Below are 22099 nucleotides of genomic sequence, written 5' to 3'. Positions count from 1 at the left end.
TCCTGCCTCTTTCCCTCCCACTCACTCAGCTCCAGGCTCAGGGCACCCTCTTTGTCCATGAACACACAAGATGCCTTCCTGCCTTTGGGCCTTTACACAACTGTACTCTGGAAAATGTTGTCTCCAGTTGATGATAATAATCATGATATCTGGGCACTTCCCTAAATGCTCTACATCTATTCATTCTTACATAGCCACACTCAGAGTAGGTATTACATCATTATAGATGAAGCTAGTAAGTAGTAGAGCTGGGATTTGACTCCAGCGCCTGCAATGTTAACTACTGTGTTGTTCTGCCAGTCACATGCTATTACCTCTCACAGGCCTGCATGGGGTGACTCTTCTTCAGTCTCAGCTCAGACAGTGGCCCCTCAGGGAGGTCTTCCAGGGACTGCCCTCCGATCTTTCTTCCTCCATTCCCACCTTGGCACTCTCCAACATACCAACTTTTATTTTCTTCATAGCATTACGATCTATCTGAAACTGTTTTGCTAAGTTTTGTTTACTTGTTTATTGTCTATCCTCCCTCATAAGAACGTAAGCTTCCAGACAGCAGGGACCTTGTCTACCCATTAACTCCTGTGTTTCAGGCACATAAGGGGAACCCAATTAATACTTGCTGAATGAATAAATATTCAGCCAGGATAGAGTTCACATTCAATTAGGATTTCATCCTACAGGATTTTTTAAAAACAAAGTATCTAAAAGTATATTGTGGCTAGAAGCAGGGACCATCTATAGTTCAGTTCCTGAAGCAGTCTATTAAAAGTGGTGTTGACCACCTCTAACAGGCAAAAAGAAAAACAGATGGTGAAACAGTAGGATTTGAATCCTCACAATATTCAAATATAGTAATTCTTTATGGGTCTATCATGCATTAAACTGTGTAAAAATTTCCTTAACATATTTACATTTTGGCTTATGCATCTTATTAATACCCTCCACCCATTCTGCAGAAAAGACACACTAGCCCTCTTCACTACTTTAGTTACTTTCGTCAGTTCATCTCTTCCTTAAGATGGAGCAACCAGAACAAAGCCTCAAGTGCAGAAGCACCACAGCTTTGTGCAATGCCCAAAACTCTGTTGGTCTCTGGACTGGATAAGCACACTTATTTAAGACAGAGGTTCTCAACTGGTGTACCATGACAGACTCTTCACAAGAGTGCTGCAAATTTTAGTCCATGTGTAAAATGCATTTTTGCTTCAGGTAAATAATAATGTTGTTACTGTTTGTGCAGTTTTGCTTAGGAGACAATATATACTTCTACCAGTATGAGTCAAGAAACATGGCACCATATCAGATAAATGCCAAAGAAAGACTTTATGTGAGAATGCTGTTTTGCGAGTACATAGAAGAAAGAGATCAAAGAGGTAAATAGTTCTATCAGTGACTTGGTGCTAAAGAGCAACCATAAAACAGTGTAACCCCATGGATACTTTCAGGCACTATGAACATTGCTGTGCCATAGTTATACCATAATTATTGCTGACACATTTGGTGTCCTTTTAAGTCTTTCAATACCCTTAAACATGCCACCAAATTTTCTAGTAATCAAGAGTGTGCAATGAACACAGAGGTTAGGGATCACTGCTATAGGAAACAATATGTAAGAGTTCAAAATATTTTTTTCTGGGTCATAAATGATAGCTCAGAACTTATATAATAAGCTTTTGCTTTCTAACTTTATTATTACATATATTGCCTGCATCAAAACTCATTTAACAGTTTTCTTCCCACTCTGTAATATTTTTCTGTAGATAGCCCAATTTCCTCAGCATTTCACTACCTCAAAACCATTAGTTTCAGATGAGTTTTACATGCATAAGAAAACATAATAATTTATTGCACTAAGGAAATGACCAATTTATTAACAATTTATCAGGAGATCTTACTTTGGGAAACCTCCCCTCAAACCTACTGAAAACAAAAACAATTGAAACTAAACTAGAGACAAAGATAAAAATAGGTTTAGCTTGGGCATTGAGGAATTGTTACCCATCTCATGCACCAGTTTTCTTCTGCCTTGCTCAAACAGCTGTTTATAATCTTGTCAAAGAAGAAAGGATATTAAAGGCTAAAAAACGCTTAACTTAGTTGTGAAGGTTACCAGTTAGGCTAAATCCATAGGTTTAGGGAAGGAAAATTGAAAGCAAGCAAAAGGGAAAGGGAAGAGGAAAGAAAGCTGGGAGGAAAATAGAGGATAGAATGAGAAGAAAGAACGAAGAGCTTCTCCCTTCATTTGTGCCACTGCCACAGCTGTCATTCAAAGTAGCACAAGTTACTATTACGTATCCAGGACTATGAATTCACACTGGGAGATTGAAAAGAAGACAAGATTTGTCCTCAGGAATCACAATCTGGTTAGGGAGATAAAGTAATCTTTATGAATTAATTAAGAGTGTTAAATTGTGAGGTCCTGCTGGAGAAAGGAATTTAGAGAAAGGAGAAATTAGTGTGAACAAAACAGCCAAAGAGGCTTTCATGAAAGCTTTAAACATAAGTTGGTGTTGAGGATGAGTAGGATTCAATAAGCAGAGGGGAGAAATTTAGAGAGAGAAGTAAAGAGGTAAAGCTTAAAAAATCTATGAAAATGTCAGAAGGGAGAGAATTAAGTTAGCCATAAAAAAAAAGGTTAGCATTATGCCACAAAGGTCAGAAATAGAAAGGATTCAGCATCATTTAAAATAAAAATAAAAGGTAGTTTTCATACAGATTCTTACTGTTAACGTGTTAGGGAATATGCTCAGTTCTACTCAATGTTTTTTTCCCAATACCCCTAGGTAGTTTTTTAAATCTCATAATAAAGAATTGGTGACATTTATAATAAAACACACTGAAAAAGCTCACTACAAGTTACTTTGTTCATATGGTAGTCTAGTGATATAATTTATGGCCTCAACTCAGGTAAACATATTTAAATATAATATACTGCCCATCTCTTTATGTGTCCTTACCTCAGGTTCCTTCGGATTTGTGTAAAGCTATTTAAGGAAAAATGAACAGCATTTAATTTCTGAAACTAGATTACTCCCCACAGAATACATTTTCTATGTGAAGAATTCAATTTGTGCTATATTAATTGAGTACTGAAATATATATATATATATATATATATATGTATCTTGAGATATATATTTCAAGCTAGAGATAGAATAAGCTCTTATTTTGTGAACATAGAGAGTCTTTAGAGCATTCTGTGAACCCTGATTATAAGGAAATTGATAACCAGATATTTATGATTACTGCAACTGCACTACAGTCGCAGTAATTTGTTATGGTTTAAAATTTTTTAAAATAACTCATATATCTAAGACTCTCAATAGTATCTTCTCAGGCTTCCCTGGCGGTGCAGTGGTTGAGAGTCCGCCTGCAGATGCAGGGGACACGGGTTTGTGTCCCGGTCCGGGAGGATCCCACATGCCGCAGAGCGGCTAGGCCTGTGAGCCATGGCCACTGAGCCTGCGCCTCCGGAGCCTGTGTTCCGCAACGGGAGAGGCTGCGGCGGTGAGAGGCCCGCGTATCGCAAAAAAAAAAAAAATAGTATCTTCTCATTTTCCTTCTATTCTTAACTACATATACCGTGTTATACCAGGAAGTATACAAAGCTTCAAAAAAGTCTGTAAAACTTCAAAAACAAAGAGCTTTGAGTCTGTAAATTAACTCAGAAAATGAGATTCTAATAGCCAATAGATGAAGCAGATAGTATAGCCTATATATTTCCTCATGTATTATAATATGCCAAAGAAATATGTAGATTGTGATATTTTATTAAAACTTCTGATAGTTTTTTTTTTTCTTCCAAAATGCATAGGACAGACAATGAAATTCAGGGAGGATGGGGGAGCGTACTGTTTTATTATTTCACTTGCCAAAAGACAATGAAGCAGAGACAGAGGCTTGGTCTTTAAATGTGCACTTACTGTAAGTACTGCCATGTGTAGCTTCAAGAGAAAAGAAAACTATTGTTACTATACACTTGCACCTATGTTATTATTATTTTCAATAAAGTCTAATTAAAATATGACTTTCAAATTAAAAGATCTGGGTAGGAAAAAAATACTATTCAGAAGGTCAGAGAAATGGATACTAATTATTCATCCATTCATATGAGTCTCTATTACATACCCAAGGTTCTGCTGGGGAGGGGAGAGATGAAAAAAAAAAAAAAAGAAGAAGATAACTATCCTTAGTCTCTATAAGTTACATTCTAGTTTGGGTGGCAAAAGATATACAAAATAATTCATTATTACTAAAAGTTAATTATGCCATAAGCATCTCTAAAACAGTTTGCGTTTTGAAAGTAATCTAAAATAAAAAATTTTAAGTCTGATATAAGTCTACAAAATCTCTGCCCTCCCTACAACTACATTACTATAAACAGATTCTGCTTGGAATAATAATGGAATATATAGATACAGAGATAGAGATATAAGCAAGCCTATTAAAAACTAGGATACAAATGAGAAAATTTCAGGACCATAATTTTGTATCAAATTATTCACCTATTTCACCCAAAAGACTAAAACTTTAGTGACACTGTGTGGCCGTTTTGGTTACTGCATACAATTGATTTTAAGACTACACAGTAAAACTCTAATTAATATTAATTATTTAATTAATAGTTCATTCATTCATTCAAAAATAGAAATGGCCCCTGATCTCAGGGAACATGCAGACCAGCAGGAGAGAACAAAAAAAGCACACAGATAGGTACATTATTACAATTGTGTTAATTGCTATGAAGTAGCAGCACTGAGTGCTTGTGACCATTAAACAGATGGACAATCTAGGCTGGGAGAGGGGTGGCGGGAGGCGTTGTCAGGGAAGGCCTCCCCGAGGAAGTAAATATTTAGGCTGGGACCTGAAGGATAAATTGGAATTAGCCAGATAAAGAGTGTGGGGTAGGAAAGAAAATTTTGCAGGCAAAAGTAACAATATGTACAAAGGTAAAAGGCACTTGGCATGTTCTCGAATGCTTGTGTGCTTGAACATGATGAGCAATGGTGAGAGTGATGCCTTGGAAAGTATGGTCCCTAGACCAGCAGTCTCAGCATCACTTGGAATTTGTCTGAAATGAAAATTCTCACACCAGAAATTTTGGGGTGGAACCTGGCAATGTGTGTTTTAACAGGCCCTCCAGGTGATTCTGATGCAAGCTAATGTTTGAAAACTACTGCTTTAGATTATTAACTCATTTAATTCTCAAACAACCCTAAGAGGTTCGTTGTATTATTATTGTAAAGAAACTAAGTTACCAAGAGGTAGGTATGTGCCAAGATCACACAGGTATTAAGTGGCAGAACTAGGATTCACTTCAGACTGACTTCTTCTAAACCTTGAGCTCTTAACTATATTTCACTGCCCCTCAAAGATGGGCACTCAAGAAATGTTGCTAAATGAACGGACAAAGGAGAATGAATGAGTGCTGTTCAGTGTACTGGTGAGGACCTTCTTCCCCTCTCAACCTGTCTAAATACTAAGGGCCTTCAAAGTCATTTTCTCCCAAAGATTTCCCTCATGTCCCTCACTGGATATAACCCCTCCTTTTCCATACTTCCTTTGCACATGATCAATATCTTGCCTTTGGTATGCATCACTTTCTAATGAAATATCAAACTGATATGAAAAAATCAAAATTTAACAGCCCAACATGGCACAGGTACTGACCAATCAGAAAAGATGCCAACTTAGCCCTGGTGCTGGGTTCCTGGAAGTTCCCCCCTGGGCCAGGTGTCAACCCTTTAGCTGCTAGATTGTGGAACAGTCTAGGGACATCCCAGAAGAGACACTGGTGGGGTGAAGGGGCAGACATGGTGGGAGTCATTTGGGATCTCAGAGAAGCAACCATTTACCACTGGATATAGAGTACTTCAACATTTTAACAACAGGTACAGCTATGCCAGTGTGCAATAGCTGATCATCAGCCGTGCATATGAATGTCATCTATCTTCTGCCATGCACTATAAGCTCTTTGTGTGCACAATCTCATATCTGTTTTATTTTTGTATCCCTCAACCCCCCAGTCAGTGTTGAATAAATCACAAGTAATAACTATTCAATGAAAAAGGAAATATATCAGTGCAACTAAATAATCCAATGTAAGGCTTACTCACCTTAAGGTTTTTTAAAGGAATAGGAATTGAGAAGTAAAAAGAAGACAGAGATGGGGAAAGGAGAAAGCAGTGGTGGAAAGTTCATTTATATATTATCTCTTCAACTAGGACTAGAGCCTCTAATTTTTACACTCTTCATAGCTGTCTTGGGCAGCAAGAAAAATCTAATGCACTTAAATTCAAGCTGAATTTTAAAAAATTCAAGCTATAATACTAGCTATTTTGAGGGAACAGGTTATATACATGTGCCAAACTTAGCTAACAAAATAACTAACATAGAATAAAAACCAATTATTCAAGTCCATTTTTTCCTTTCATATCTGCAAATTGAATCGCCACTATTTTGAACATGTTCAATGTGCTAAATGCCAGATTCTTGTCTGCCCTTTCCCACATCCTGTGGATCTCTTCCAGTGACTTCAGAGGAAATTCTGTGGTCAAAAAGATATGAGTATGTAAAAGAGAAAAATGAGGGTTTCATTTCTAATTGATGTAAACGAGACATCAACAGGACAACAAAGACACAAAATAAAAAGAAACTGGTTCATGAATGCAAATATAGGAACTGGTATACTGTTAAAACACAACAACAAAATAAAGGCTAAATTTTTCTTTTAAAGGGATAAAGGATGAGTCTTTGATCCTGGTGTAAATTTAAAAACATTCTTACGTATCTCTTTTCCAAAGCATCAAAACAACCTCGAATCCTGTCAAGAAATAAATGTTTGGTGTCAATTTGGACCAGATGCAAAGCCAGAAAGAATCCCAAGTACAAAACTGATTTGTTTCTTGCTTTGAAATACATTAAATTGATAACCATTTCACCTTTCCCATTTAATCATTTTTTAGAAATTCCTATATCTTTTAATATGTTGATAGTACTTTATAAATAATATGTAAGCAATTTTGAGGTAGGGAATCACATCTTATTTTTCTTTTGGCCTCCCATAATGTTTAGGACACTGACATGCATATGATGAGTAATCAAATTTTGATTGATATTTTTCTTTCTTATATAATATAAGTCCATTTTCTTCAAAAACAAAACTAAATCAGTATCTTAAAATAATATTGAATAGGGCTTCCCTGGTGGCGCAGTGCTTGAGAGTCCGCCTGCCGATGCAGGAGACGCGGGTTCGTGCCCCGTTTCGGGAAGATCCCACATGCCGCGGAGCGGCTGGGCCCGTGAGCCATGGCCACTGAGCCTGCGCGTCCGGAGCCTGTGCTCCGCAAATGGGAGAGGCCACGACAGTGAGAGGCCCGCATAACGCAAGAAAAAAAAAAAAAAAAAAAAAAATATTGAATAATTGTTACACATTTCTAGGAAATTTTTTAAAAAAGAAGATGAAAAGAAAGAAAGGAAGAAGGCAATAGTTTTAAGGAAATGATCTTACCAAATAAAGTCTTATGGGTAATTTCAGCTATGATAAAAATAATGTTGTTCAACTTTGGTGGAATTTCAATTACTTACCACCTGATAATATGCAGTGACCCAGGACATTTTTTATCTTCTCGGAGGATTTTTAAACTGAGGTCTACAAAAATAGAAACAGTCTGTTGTACTAAAATTGTCCATACTAAATAAGGGTATTTCCTTTCATGATTTTATTTTTATAACTTACTTAGTTTATAGCTTATAAAAACATTTTGAATCACTAAATATCTAATTTAAAAATAAATCCTATGTTGATAATTGACTTAGTTCCCATTTTTATTATAGATTAGCAGTCTTCCCTTCTACAATGTAGCACAACTGATTTGGTTGCAAAATCAATTTGTGTCACTTCTTTGCTTCTGCTGAATTCTAAGTTATCATAAGGTAGTACTGAGACCATCTCCATCAACCAATTTAAAACGTACACCTCAGTCTCAAATCACTTCTCTGGTACTTCTCTCCCTCTCTCAATGAAAGAAAAAAAGGATGAAAAATGTTTCCATGGATTATTCTCAAATATTAATTTCCATCTGAAATTCGACTACCTTACTATAGGAAGGAAGAATAAGAAAATCACATTAAAAGTTTTGGTTTAGATCAGTCTAAAATCAATTACTGATTCATGTATGACTTTGTATAAATCACTTCACCTTTTCAGATTGTTTTCCTATCCTAAAATTGATGTTACCTCTATTGCTATTGAGAGATATGAAAATTATTCCATATTGGTATAACATTTAAGAGATTGCCAAAAAGAGAGCAACTTAGGAGTACTGGGCATTTTTATGATATATGCTACTTTAAGTACAAACACTGAGAGGGAGATATATAACTTCCATTAAAACTGTCACAAAAAATAAAGCTATAAACAATGGTATTGCCCTCCATGCACAGGTTAGTGATTGGCACACAATAAGCGCTTAATTACTCCAAATACGTCTTTTTCCAATTCTATACTCCAAACAAGAGGAGAAACTGCAACTATATGCTACATATAAACATTTTCACTATTACAGGTTTATATCCTATAGACCAAAAGAGGACATAACACAAATGAGGCTGTCACAGTTGCAAATATAATGCTTTTGTGTTTATAGCACACATGCATTTCATTGATGCTCATGTAGAGAATCAAATGTTTAAGAAAATTAAATTGGAATGAGGCCTAAGTATATCATTAAATACAGATGTGAGAAATTTAAAGTAAAGTTAGATTTTGAAAAATAATATCTTACAAGGAAACTTGTAGCCCTCTATATTTATTTTCCAAATGATACTTTCCCACTTTCATGACAAATCAGCAAAATTTTCTGAATTGTTATCACAATCCATCTTTTTAAACAAATAAAAAGATTTTTGAAAAATTGAAGAGTCCTAGGTACATTCTTTTTAATACAAGAGAAGGAAAGGAGACAGAAACAGCTTGTAATACAAGGAAATGAGATCATGAGTTTAAGGACATAAGAAATAAAAGGAACAAAAGTAGAAAAGACAGAAAATTAAGAAAAAAACAGCTGATTAGAATAATAATTGTCTACATATCCATGTTAATCAACAAATGGGTTTGGCATGGGTATGCATATTTTCCACATATTTGTATATGTTAACAGAAAGCATTAAACTTCTCAATTAAAATTCCTCAAGGCCAAAGTCTACCTCAAAGAAAAAAATTCAGTTGAGACACAAAATAGTGCAAATGTACAGCACCCAAGTAGATTTCTATCTGGCTGCTGCTTTTGTAGGTGCAGTTTAGAATTACTGGGCTTGTCCATACGTATTTCTTTTCTCTTCATTCGGTGATTTGGTATTAGCCAGGAACTAATGGTTCCTATAAGTAAAACCACTAAACATAGTGAAATTAAAATGGAAAATGAATTACCAAATTGATCTTAAAGAACCCATGACTTGGAATTAGCACACTCTGTGAGAAAGTAAAGTTTTACTCCTGCCAAATAGAGGAAAAGGGCTCAACCAGCCAAAGCAACCATTTAGTTAAACTTTACCATCCAAATGGCCTTCTTCGTAAGAGCTCTCTGGAAACAGGCCCCTTAGATATGTTACACATGAGATAGAAGTAGCAAAAAGTTTCTTCACCATTATCAATGACTCATGCTCATTAGTTATTTGACATGGGAAAACTGCTTCCTGGGAGGGGGGGGGGAAATGAAAAAGATTATTATTCTTTAATATATTCAGCCCATCATGCCATTACCACAAGTAAAATGGAAAGATTTTTCAAGACCTCAAATCTGATACCTTTATAGATAATCAAAAGGAAAATGGGCTTTGAATATTGCGTCAGATTAGATCTTCACTGGCAAGGCAAAGAAGAAAGGCAGAGACGGTTATCCAAGTAGTTCAAGACTGATATAATTTATTTTACAATGAACCACGGATTTAAGCAAAATGGGGAGTTTTACTATGGTTATATAATCTTCCCTTTCATACACTCCTCAGAACCCACTGCAATCTGTCTTCCACCCGCTCTGTTCTATACTATTCTCTCCAAAGTCACTAAGTACATCCTATCATTGACCTCATCTCGGTCCTCGTACTATGTAAACTCCTCTGCAGTGCTTAACACTTTTGCCCACACTCTCCTCTCTCTCAGCTGCCATAACATCCTCAAACTCAGTTTATCTCTATCACCCTGACTGAAACCTGATCCCAAGTTTCATTCTCAGACAAATGGATCAGCATCCACTCCAATCATCCAAGCTAGAAGTACAGTCATCTTCGGCTTCTCTCTCTCCTCCATTCCCCATATCCAATCACAAAGTCCTATTAATCCTCTCTAGGAGAGTTCTCAAATTGTTTTCTCCTTTCTCTTCTCACTGCCACGGGCTTGGCTCAGGACATGGTCACTTCTCCCCTTTATTACTGTAGTTGCCTCTGACCTCCCTGCTAACAGTTCCTTTCATTCAATCTGTCCTTCATACTGCCAACATTATTAACTTTAAAGAATACAAATCTTATCATGACACTCCCAGTGTTCATACAGGATAGAGTTCAAGTGTAGCGTTTGAGAACTGTCAAAATCTTATCTTTGCCTAGCTTTCCTGTCTCATCTCCCACCCCTCCCTTCTGCCCCTCCTCCCTTATCCCCTCCTATGCACCCTACTCTCTAGCCATGTGGAACTACTATTCATCTACTGTTCTACCACCATGTATTTCCACATCTTTGTGCTTTGCTTAAGCAAAAGTTCTGCAGTATAAGTGACTCTCACAGATAAAACTGAGTGCAAGAAACCTGATACAATTGAGTACTAAAGTATGATTTCATTTAGATAAAGTACAAAAGCAGGTGAAACTAATCTATGATATTAGACGTCAGAACGGTAAATCTCTGATTACCTCATTCAAATTCAGAGGTCTTTTTTACTATACTGCACAGTTTCAACTGTTGAAGTTTTAATAATTCTGTTACTCAGAGGCAGGTACTACCCACAAATATGCATTCAGATGAAAGAGAACGCCCCCAAAGCTTTTCTATATCTATATCTGGTTCTAGAATGTCTTCAGGACATTCTAGACATGATTTTGCAATGTAAGCTTGCTTCCTCTTTGGTACACTACATAGCGAAAATGAATTATCAGCTCATCATTTTGTCAAACCATATTATATTCAGTTGTTAAAAAGATACATAAAATTTTTCTTGCATGTATGATAGGAACTTTGGGGACAAATTATTATGGATCTTAAAAGTCAGGCTGAGGGCTTCCCTGGCAGCGCAGTGGTTGAGAGTCCGCCTGCCGATGCAGGGGACACAGGTTCGTGCCCTGGTCCGGGAAGATCCCCCCTGCCGCGGAGCGGCTGGACCTGTGAGCCATGGCCGCTGAGCCTGCGCGTCCGGAGCCTGTGCTCCGCAACGGGAGAGGCCACAGCAGTGAGAGGCCCACGTACCGCAAAAAAAAAAAAAAGTCAGGCTAAGGAATGTATGCTTTATTCTGTAACCAGTGGAAAAGCAGCAGGTTTGATTAGAAGAGTGAGTAGAATAATTGTTTTACGAATATTAAGCTATAGCAGAAGTAGGAAAGATTAACGTTGAAGGAGAATTAGGTATGTAATATGCATGTGTGTGTATGTGTATGTGTATGTGTGTAAAATTTTACAGAAAATTGCTTTTGGTACCCATAGATCCTGAGAAATTCAGGTTCTTTGGGGGTTAATTGGGTAATAGCTGGCATGATACATGTATAATAACTTATTGAAAATATGCCAAAATTCAGAGGCAATACTTGAGTAATAACCACTTGTAAAATTAAATAACCTAAAAATATAAAGATGTTTACTTTAAACATAGAATTTAAAAGGCCATTTGTAATAATGAAGATCAATGATTGGAAAAGGCCTCTAGAATTGTTACTTTTCTATACTCCAGGGATTTTTTTCTCAGCTCAGTTGATCTAATACTTTAAGGGTTATCATTCACGTTTTTATAAATGTCTAATACATGAAAATACTGTGGCTTGATAATAGAAAACACTATTATAAATTATTTTAATAAGAAATTGTGCTAATGATATAAGTAATGTTTGACAACTCAGCTGTCAAGCTACATGACCTACGGCAAGTTACTTTACTTCTCTGAGCTTCAGTTTTCCCCTTATTTCAAGGTTTAAGTGAAATAATAATATAAAGCCCTTGGCACAGTGCCCAGCACATGGTAAGTGCTGAATAAATGTTAGCTTCTATAGTTATTATTATTGTTGTTTTAAGTATTAAATAGCAAAATCATACAGTCACTTAAAATTTACTGGGAGAAGTAGCTCATGCAGTCCAAACTACAAAGATCTGTTTATATCAAAAGGTCAATTTGTTAATTTACAGTGAGAAAAATAACTGCCAAGCTGATTGCAATTCATATACCCAGCTCAGCATTTTCACCCCAGGAAGGGTTTCCTAAGTGGAAATGCAATGAGATCAGGAGTTGGCTTGGTGAGTATATTGAATTTGAGCCAGAAAGATGACTGCTTTCTCTCTGCCCTAATTCTCTTTCAACTTCAATCTTCCCTGCCTCTGCTACAGCTTAATATTCCTAAAACATTATTTTACTCACTGTCCTGGTGAAACCACTGACTTTCCATTGATTACAGAATAAAGCATAAATTCCTTAGCCTGGCTTTTAAGATCCACATTAATTTGTCCCCAAAGTTCCTATTCACTTTTATTTCCTACTTCTGTCCAACATGATGACACTCCACTACAGTAAGGATGGATTCTTTGTTATTCTCTGAAACATGCCATGCTCATTTCTTACTCTGAGCCAAGGCATATGCTAGTTTTTCCTCATGGAATTCTCTTCTCTCTCCTCTCTCCTAATCCTTTTCATTAATTAAGGTCCACCTTAAGTCCTATCTCCTTCGTGAGGAATATACAAACCATTCCAGTCTATATAAAATCTCTGAATTCCTATAATTTATATTGCTTTACTCTTTTCACATATATTTAATGCATATACTGCTTTGTATATTGACTATAAATCTTACTTCCCTAACCAGATTATAAACTTCTAGAATGTGAAGATTCTTTTTTTTTATTCTCTCAGAGAATAACACAGCATTACATATATATTATATAATATTAAGCTGTCAATGAATCAATGAATGATTCATTAATGAATGTCATGGGACAAGATAAATTTGCCCAGGTGAACCCAGCAAAGTTGCCTGGCCCTGGCATGCTTCCCCAGGGCCCCAGGATCCTAGTTTCTCTAAGTGCTCTCTCCTCCAGTTCTTATAATTACATCATAGTGTGCATTAGAAGTGTCCTAATTGTGTCAGGAAATGAATGTCTAACAAAGAGCCATTCTCTTTAAACATCTTTTTTTGTTTCTGATTTCTTTTCCTCTACAAAGTCTAAATATATAAACATGAAACAAGCACCCAGTAAGTTACTTTGTAGAAATCTATTCTAATTTCCTGAACATCCTCAGTCCATTAGCCAGTTAAAATGTAGACATACTCTGCCAGAATATTATGTGCCGATTAACTGATAAAACTGCTGTTTAAAAAAACACCAAAGATTAAAGTCATGTTTCTGAACTAACTCACTAAATAGTCATTGATTTTCTTTTAATTCTTAATAAATACCTTAGGTGCCTTGTGAATTCTGATAGAATGAGAGAGCTGAGCAGTGGCCATTATAGCAATCTATCAAGGATTCTTTTAACAAGTCTACCTGTAAAAAAAAAAAAAATTAGAGACCTTGCCTAACGTAATCCTTATTGTGAATTTTCTGAAGAACTATATAATTAGCATTTGATTGTATTCTTTTGAAAATTAGTTTAATAAACATTTTTATCTCCACTACCAATTTTCTATAAAGTAAGATCTCTGGATTAGTTTTTCCAACCACCCAATAAAAATTTAAGTTGACTTACTTGTTCTCAAATACATTTGGAGGGGAAAAATAAATTGTAAATCCCCTAAAGAGTCAACAGTATATTTTACTCATCCTTGTTATTCCCTCAGAGTGTAACAGTGCTCTCTATATAACAGGGGCTCAAAAATACTTCTTGAATTAACTTCATGTGTAACTAATTTTCAAAGTAAACTCAAAAGTTAAAGTTTACACTTCATACTCATTAGGATGGCTATTCAAAAAAGTGGAAAATAACAAGTGGAGGTGAAGATGTGAAAAATCAGAATCCTTGTACACTGCTGGTAGGAATGTAAAATGGTGCAGCTGCTGTGGAAAACAGTATGGCAGTTCTTCAAAAAGTTCAATAGATTTACCATATTACCCAGCAATTCCACTTCTAGGTCTAAACTCAAAAGAATTGAAAGGAGGGATTCAAACAGATTACACACCAATGTTCACAGCAATATTATTTACAATAGCCAAAAGGTGGAAACAACCCAAATGTCCAACAACAGTTGAATGTATTTTTAAAATGTGGTATATACAATGGAATATTATTCAGCCTTAGAAAGGAATGAAATTCTGATACATGTTGCAACATGGATGAACCTTGAAAACATTATGCTGAGTGAAATAAACCAGACACAGAAGGACACATATTGCACGATTCCACTTATATGAGGTAGAGATACCTCAAGTAGTCAAATTCATAGCAACAGAGAATAGAATAGAAGTCACCAGGGGCTGGAGGGTAGAAAGAATGGGGAGTTCAATGAGTACAGAGTTTCTGTTCAGGATGATGAAAAATTTTTAGAAATGGGTAGTGGTGATGGTTGTACAACACTGTGAATGCACTTAGTGCCACTAAATTATACACTTAAGAATGGCTGAGATGATGAATTTTATGTAATGTACATTTTGCCACAATAAAAAGTATTAATATTTAAAATACATAGTTTTCAATTCTGTTGCTTCACTAACATAAAAAAGAAGTAAATATCCCTTTTCTTTTCAAAGGACTTAATTTATAGTGTAGTTTCTTGTCAAGGTTTTATGGAGTTCTGACCAAAATATCTGTAGATAACCCACTTAAAGAAATTCCATTCTGGATCACTCAGGATAGCCTGTGACTTGTTTTTGTGTACAAATTAATGCAAGATTCTGGAAGATTTTGCAAATATAAGAGAGCAGAATTATTTAATGACACTGCCACAAGGTGGTGATAGAGATTATAAACAGGTAATAATTTCTCTCAAATTACTTCTTCAGAGCAGCACTAGGGGACACTCTTTTACAAGATTTTACATGAGACTGAAACCACGTAATAGTCCTTTGGTCCTTAATGATTCCAAGGTATCTTTTGTGGACTTCAGATTATAACCTTCATTTCTGAGTGTAACCTGACCCTTTCTTAGCTTTTGGTGTTCTTCAAGGGCTCTGTCCTAGGGGCTTTTTTTTCTTTTTTTTAACTTCTAAACACACTCCCTGGATGAACAAATACTTTCTCGTTGTTTCAATTATATTTCTATTCTAACGACTCTTAGATGTATTCCCCCAACCTAGGTTTCACTGGGGAGTTGCAGATCTATACCTCTATGAGCCAGTTCCAATTTGATGTTCCCAGCATACCCAAATGTGAATTCTTTTGCCCGAAACCTATGTCTGTACCTTAGCTAAGTGAATGACAACATCAAATACCTAGATGCTCAAGCCTAAAAACTATGACTCAACCCTGTTCCCTCCCTCATTCCCACATCCATTCTCCTTTCTCAAGTGTCCACTCCTCACTTTATACACATTGTTGTCATCTATGCATCAGATCAGTCTCATCTTTTGACTGGATTTCTTCAGCCACCAGTCTGCCTGTCACTGGTCTTACCCTTCTCCAGTCTGTTCTTTGTATTGCAGCCAGAGTATTCTTTTTAGAGTACAGACTTGACTATGTAACTTCCCTGACTGAAATACTTCAGTGGCTCTCCACTGTCCTCAGGATGAAATCCAAACTCCTTACCATAGCCTCAAGATCTGGCTCATGCCTCTTTAGCCACATCTCTAACCATTTTGCCTTACACTTTTAAGCATCAGCTATTCTTATCTACTTTAATTCACCTATATTTTCTCTAGCTTTCAGGCTTCTGTAATGTTCCTTCTGCCTGAAACATCCTCCTCCCTTTCCAATTCCTACTCATCTTCTAGACATGGCTTAGTATAAGTTTCTCAAGGAATTATTCCCTGGTTCACCACCAAGTCTGGGTTATGTGCCCATTGTAATATATTCCATATCATTGCATTTATGTATCCACCCCACCCTGCTGTGAGATAATGTGAGGGCAAAGTTGTATCAGCCTAGTTCATTCTATATTTTTTTACGTTTTTTTTTTAAGGTACAATTCAGTAGGTTTTAGTATATTCATGAAGTTTTGCAACCATCACTACCATCTAATTTCAGAAGATTTTCATTACCCTAAAAGAAACTCCATACCCACTAGCAATCACACCTCATTTTCCCCTCGCCTGACTCCTTGCAACCATTAATCTACTTTTCATCTCTATGGATTTGCTTATTCCAGACATTTAATATAAATGGAATCATATATAAACTTTTGTGTCTAGTTTAGCTCATTCTTGAATCCTTAGCACCACGACAGCACTGGAATAAACTAGGTAGGTGCTCAAAAAATATCTGCTGAATCAATAGAGAAGTACTACATGAACAAGGAAAAAGTAAGGGTCTAGAATAGAATTACAGAATTTTAGAAGTAGAAGGAACCTTAAATGTCATCTAGTCCAAACATCTAATTTTCTAGATGAGAAAATCAAGGTCCAGAGAAGTCAATTGACTTACTCAAGGTCAATCAGAACTGAGAATAAAAATCAAGAAAATTTGACTCACAAGTTAGGGGTTTTTCTACAATGACTCTGCGTAATGAAATTCCCCTTGCTTTCATTCCATCTAAAATACTGCATTACCAGCACCTTCTTAGTTGTTGGGCTTGCTTGCTTATTTCTAAACATGGTAGGGTCTCTTTTTGGTGTCCTGAAATAAACTGGCTTCAGGAAGGCAAAAAAGATCTAACTAATTATTTTAAATAGCCAGGTTCCTTTCAACCTCTACCTATTCTGTTGCTACTGTTTTTTTCCCTTTGAGCAGGTGTTTTGTGGAGGTCTCCTATTCAAGTACAAACTCTGCTTAATTTTGAAAGCTCACAAGCTGACAGCCCCAGGAGGTATGACTCTACAGATCATGTACTCTCAGAGAATTACTCTGATATTTTTTTATCACCTTGTTCTGACTCATTATCTAAAACTTAAGAGATATTTCATAACTATGGGTTTTAAGAACAGAACTTTAACTTCCAAATGTCTTTGACTTATATATTTGCTTGTATATTGGATCCACAAACATCTGAAACTTCACAGGGCATCAATACATTCACTCTTATGCTTGATACGTCTACTCTGTGACAAGGATTATGATCTTCTTGAGAAAAACAAAATTTCTGTGTTTTCTCAGATAAGACTCACTCTGGGCTTACTTCTTGACCTACATCACAATTGCCCTATTTAAAGTGGTGGCACAATTACTCTTTTACCCTTTTATGTGTGAATCCAAGATTCAGATAAAAATTAACCAGCTGTTGTTTAGTTTCTGAAGGCCTAAGCCACTTTTTTTTGGGGGGGGGGTGTAGGTGGCATTCTGAGTGACACACAAAAAAAAGTTTCATTACATTTGACCAAAGACAATAATAGTTGATTTCCTAATGCTCTTCACCCATCTTTCCCAATCTTCCAAAACCATTTTTTTAAAACAAGAAAACCCCTTTTCTATCAAATGTATAATATCCAACAGCTAGATTCTAAAATGCAGCTAGATGACCTTCCATACATGTGTATGGTATGAAGGATGGCTTTACTCAAAGGAAGTACATGTCAACATAAATGGGCTTAATTCAGAGTTGGAAGGGGGAGGAGACATCCTCTAAAACGAATCCAATCCTTTCATTTTAAAGAAAAGGAAAGTCAATTCAGTGGAGGAAGGATAGTCTTTTTAACAAACAGTGCTGGAACAACAGGACATCCATAGACCAAAAAACCCTGAAAACCTTCAACCTAAATCTGACACCATATACAAATATTAATTCAAAATGGATCATAGATTTAAATGTACAATATAAAACTATCAGTACAAAGAAGAGGAAAGTGAAGTCCAGTAAGGGAACATGGTTTGCTAAAGGTCACCCTGTGACTCAGAGGTTTCACAGAGTTTGCTCCTATAAATTATTATTCTCCATTTTAACAAATCCCATTTGGTCCTGTTAATTCCCCTACTCTGTGCTCACTCAGAGTAAATGGTTTCCACTATATTAACTGGGTATTTACTCATGCTCTTTTGGTTTTTTAATATCTTCTTCAGGCTACTTCAATTATTCATTCTATTCAACATTTACTGGGCGACTACCACGTGCTAGTCTTCGTGTAGGCTTACAAAGATGTAAAATACTGTTCCTACCTCAAGAGATTTATGGCCCAATGGGGGAGAAATTAGATTATTATCCTAATCAGATTTAAACTCCTTTACGGGCAAGAACTGTACTTTTTCTTCATTTTCATCAGCCAAGTAACATGATGTACTGCACACCGAGTCCAGTGCTCTGCACAATTGAACACATTTCGGTGATTGGTTAATCTTGAGTTTCAAGACACTCTCTCCCCTGCACTGTTTGGGGAACTAAAGTCCATGAGATTAAACAGCAAATCCTGGATAAGGCGAAAGAGGAGCTGAGGTCATCCCGTGGGGACTCACACCTGTTGGTCTGCGCCAGCCATTGATTCTCACAGAACACCTCAATGGCTGGAGAAAACCTGACCTAGAAGATAGACAGCCCTCCCCCACAAAGCTCCCGATCCGACTGGTTGCAACACGCAGGTGTCGGCCAGAATAAGAGCTTGGCTGCCGACTGCCCGCTGCTGCGTCCTCACCTGGACTGATTCCTTCTTTTCCACCACCATTTCAATTAAAAGCTACCTTGATAGTGGGAATGTGAGTGTTCCCAGTACAATTCTCTCCACCCCCCCACCCCACTTCCCCCACCCCCAGTAAATGTGAAATTTTTCATCATCAAGCTTTGGGGAGGGGGGTGGGGAATGCTACCTAGGGGTTCCCCTTTGTCCTTCCCCTCAGCCCCGGCCTTCCCGCTACTCCTCAGAATACTTCGGGCCTCACAGAAATACTTTCAAATCAAACTTAAAGCCTCGAGGAAAAAGAAACGTAAAGGGAAAAAAATAACCTAAGAGGAAAAAAAAACACCCCAAAACCTAAGAGAACTAACGACGCTCAAGCGCCGTTTTTCTCCGTATGCCTCGCATCTGGACAGCCCTCACCTCAGAGGGTCGACACCTCCCAGTGAGGGGGACTCAACGGCCTTTTCCGGCTCAAACTCTCCCTAGGGCTTATGAATAATCAACGAGACCTTCCTGGGCGGGGCGAGACGCTTCATGAATAATTCATTACTTCTGCTCGCCTGAGCGGCCCGCCTCGCTCGGTTTCATGAATATGCAAAAAGAGGCGAGCGACGGCTAACGCGCCCCCAGCAAGCCCCGCCCTCCACGTCTGGCCTCCTGGCGCCCGTGGGGAGGTGGTTCCCTGCCCACCTGCCCTCAGGCCTCCGGCTCCAAGGCTCTCCTCCGGCGTTTCCCGCCCTTCCGAGGGTTCGCCGGGCGCTCCCGGGCCTGAGGGACCCGCGCCGAGCTCGAGGCGCCGCACACGGACCCCGACGGGGCCTTCGGCGCGGGGCTGCTCCGCCTGGGCAACCCTTACGTCGAGGACAGCCTGCTGCCAGCCTCCCTGAGGAGACGCCTGCCCACCGAGGTGAGGGGCGGGGCGGGGAGGACTTCGCGGGCCCGGAGGGGCCTGGGTTAGAGCCTGCGGGGCCGTGGGGTTAATGCGGGCCAAGGGCCCGCCGGGGGTGGGGGTGTGGGGTGGGGGAGGGGAGGCTAGAGCCTGGAGGGAGCGGGTCAACGCAGAAGGGCGGTAGAGGACCAGAGGACAGAGGTTTTGCGCGCGGGAGGGCATCTCTCCACTTCTTCCCTGTATGGACCCCCCACTTTGCATTATTTTTAATATTCATTGGTAATTATGGAAGTAAAACACGAATATGTGCTCCTCTTATACTGCCTCCTAACCTGGTCCCCTGCGCAGAGGTAACCCCAGTGAGCAGTTGGGTGTGGGTCTCCGCAGGTCCCTTTCCAACGGGTTCAGCTACACATCTAGTATTTTGTGGGGCTTCTCAGCCGTTTGTGGAGCCCCTGGAACCTCTGCAGTGGGGTTTCCTGAGAGAGTGGATGAAGCAGTGGGTCACTTGAAACCTGTTTTTACTTTGTTTCCACAGTAAAGGAAAACAAAAAAAAGATTCAAGTTTGTAAAAACATGAGTTTATAACCTAACGACTAAAACCAAACTTCGGGCAGTAAATTCCTTTAGTGCAGGTTTTCTCAGTCTCAGTAGTAGTACCCTCCCCACCTCAAATCGTTTGACAACCCAAAATGTCTCCAGACGTTGTCAAATGCCCCTTGGGGGACAAAATGGCCCTTAGTTGAGAACTACAGCTGACCCTTGAACAACTCGGGGGTCGGGGGTGCTGGCAGTCTGCACAGTCAAAAATCTGCCTGTAAATTTGTAGCCGGCCCTCCTTATCTGAGGTTCGGCATCCAAGATTTAAACCAGCTGTGGATTGTGTAGCATTACTGTAGTATTTATTGAAAACAATCCACGTGTAGGTGGACCCGCGCAATTCAAACCCGTGTTGTTCAAGGGTCATCTGTACTGCTTTCATTCTGTACTTTCCAGAAGTAACTGCTCTTTAAAACAACCATGCAGATGATCTGTCTGCTCCAGCCCTTTCCAGCCTCGGCATTTTCCTGCTTCCCTCTAGCTGAACCACTAGCCCCTGTGTGCTGGCTGTGCTCACTTGAGGTCCCAGTCAGCTAACCACTACCATCTCCAAAAGGGCTTCCCTATGTTGAAGTCCACCCCCCTACCACACCGCATGCACACACACACACACACACACACACACACAGTTATTCTCTCTCATTATCACTCTGTTTTCTTCCTAGAACTAATCACAATCTGGATTTCATTTATTTGTTAACCTGTTTTTCTTTCTTCACCACCTAGAATGCAAGTAAGCTTCATTAGAGGCCTGATCTCTTCAGGTCACCCCAGGATCCCCAGTGCCCAGCACAGTAATCACTTAATAAACTTGGTGGACTGAGACAATAAATTACCCTCTTCCTCCCAAGAGTTTCTGTGGGGTTTCTCCTACTCCTTTCCATCCACATTCCCTTCTGGGCTCCTCTGTGACCTTTGTTTAGAACTTAAATGGATGAATGAGCTCCTAGGAACTGCCGGTGAAGCCTTCACTTTTCCCACTGACTTATCCACTCTTTGAGGGCAGAAACTGTCCTTTACTATGTTCATTGAAGGTATTCATATTGTTGAATGAACTAATTGATGACTTAAGGAAACATATTAGACAATTAAAAATTGATCATGCTAAAAGGGGCTTTAGAAATTATCAAAGAATTTCACAGATAAGAGTTTAGGTAATTTGCTCAAGGTTCCCCAGCTTGTTGAGAGGCCAAGTCACAGGTAGAACCCATGGTATCACACCTCTCATTTCAAGGCTCTTTCTTATCTCCAGCCAGTCTAGTTTCTGATTACTGTGAACCTGACTTACAGCTCAAACACAAAAATCCCAAGCCCAAGACATTTTTTTTTGGCTGCTTTGGGTCTTCGTTGCTGAGCATGGGCTTTCTCTAGTTGTGGTGAGTGGGGGCTACTCTTTGTTGCAGTGTGCAGGCTTCTCATTGCGGTGGCTTCTCTTACAGAGAAGCCTGCACACCGTAAGGAAGAGGTGGCTTCATTTGAGGAGCATGGGCTCTAGGCATGCGGGCTTCAGTAGTTGTGGCACACAGGCTGAGTTGCTCCGTGGCCTGTGGGATCTTCCCGGACCAGGGCTCGGACCCGTGTCCCCTGCTTTGGCAGGCTGATTCTTAACCACTGCGCCACCAGGGAAGTTCCAAGACTTCTTGTCAACTAAAAGTTTTTGAGCTTGTATTCTTCATCTTTTGATTAAATCCAGCCCTGGGGATAATGGCCTAATAAACTCAAAAGTGCTATAT

At 38.6% G+C, this 22099-nt stretch overlaps 1 protein-coding gene across 1 annotated transcript in view; it reads right to left on the bottom strand.

Moving 5' to 3' along the window:
* HORMAD2 (HORMA domain containing 2) overlaps window positions 1–13695 on the bottom strand; it is a 60964-nt gene extending 47269 nt beyond the window's left edge. The window contains exons 1-6 of the mRNA XM_007461184.1: window positions 13645–13695; window positions 9555–9696; window positions 7588–7651; window positions 6787–6823; window positions 3924–3944; window positions 2958–2984 (exon numbers count right to left, since the gene is read on the bottom strand). Of these exons, the coding sequence (XP_007461246.1) occupies window positions 2958–2984; window positions 3924–3944; window positions 6787–6823; window positions 7588–7651; window positions 9555–9696; window positions 13645–13695 (342 nt within the window). The remainder of the gene's footprint in view (window positions 1–2957; window positions 2985–3923; window positions 3945–6786; window positions 6824–7587; window positions 7652–9554; window positions 9697–13644) is intronic.
* Between the last annotated feature and the right edge of the window lie 8404 nt (window positions 13696–22099).

Source organism: Lipotes vexillifer, unplaced genomic scaffold (genome assembly GCF_000442215.2).
Source record: "Lipotes vexillifer unplaced genomic scaffold, Lipotes_vexillifer_v1.1 scaffold691, whole genome shotgun sequence".
NCBI lineage: Eukaryota > Metazoa > Chordata > Mammalia > Artiodactyla > Lipotidae > Lipotes > Lipotes vexillifer.
This window is presented reverse-complemented; position numbering and strand designations above follow the sequence as displayed.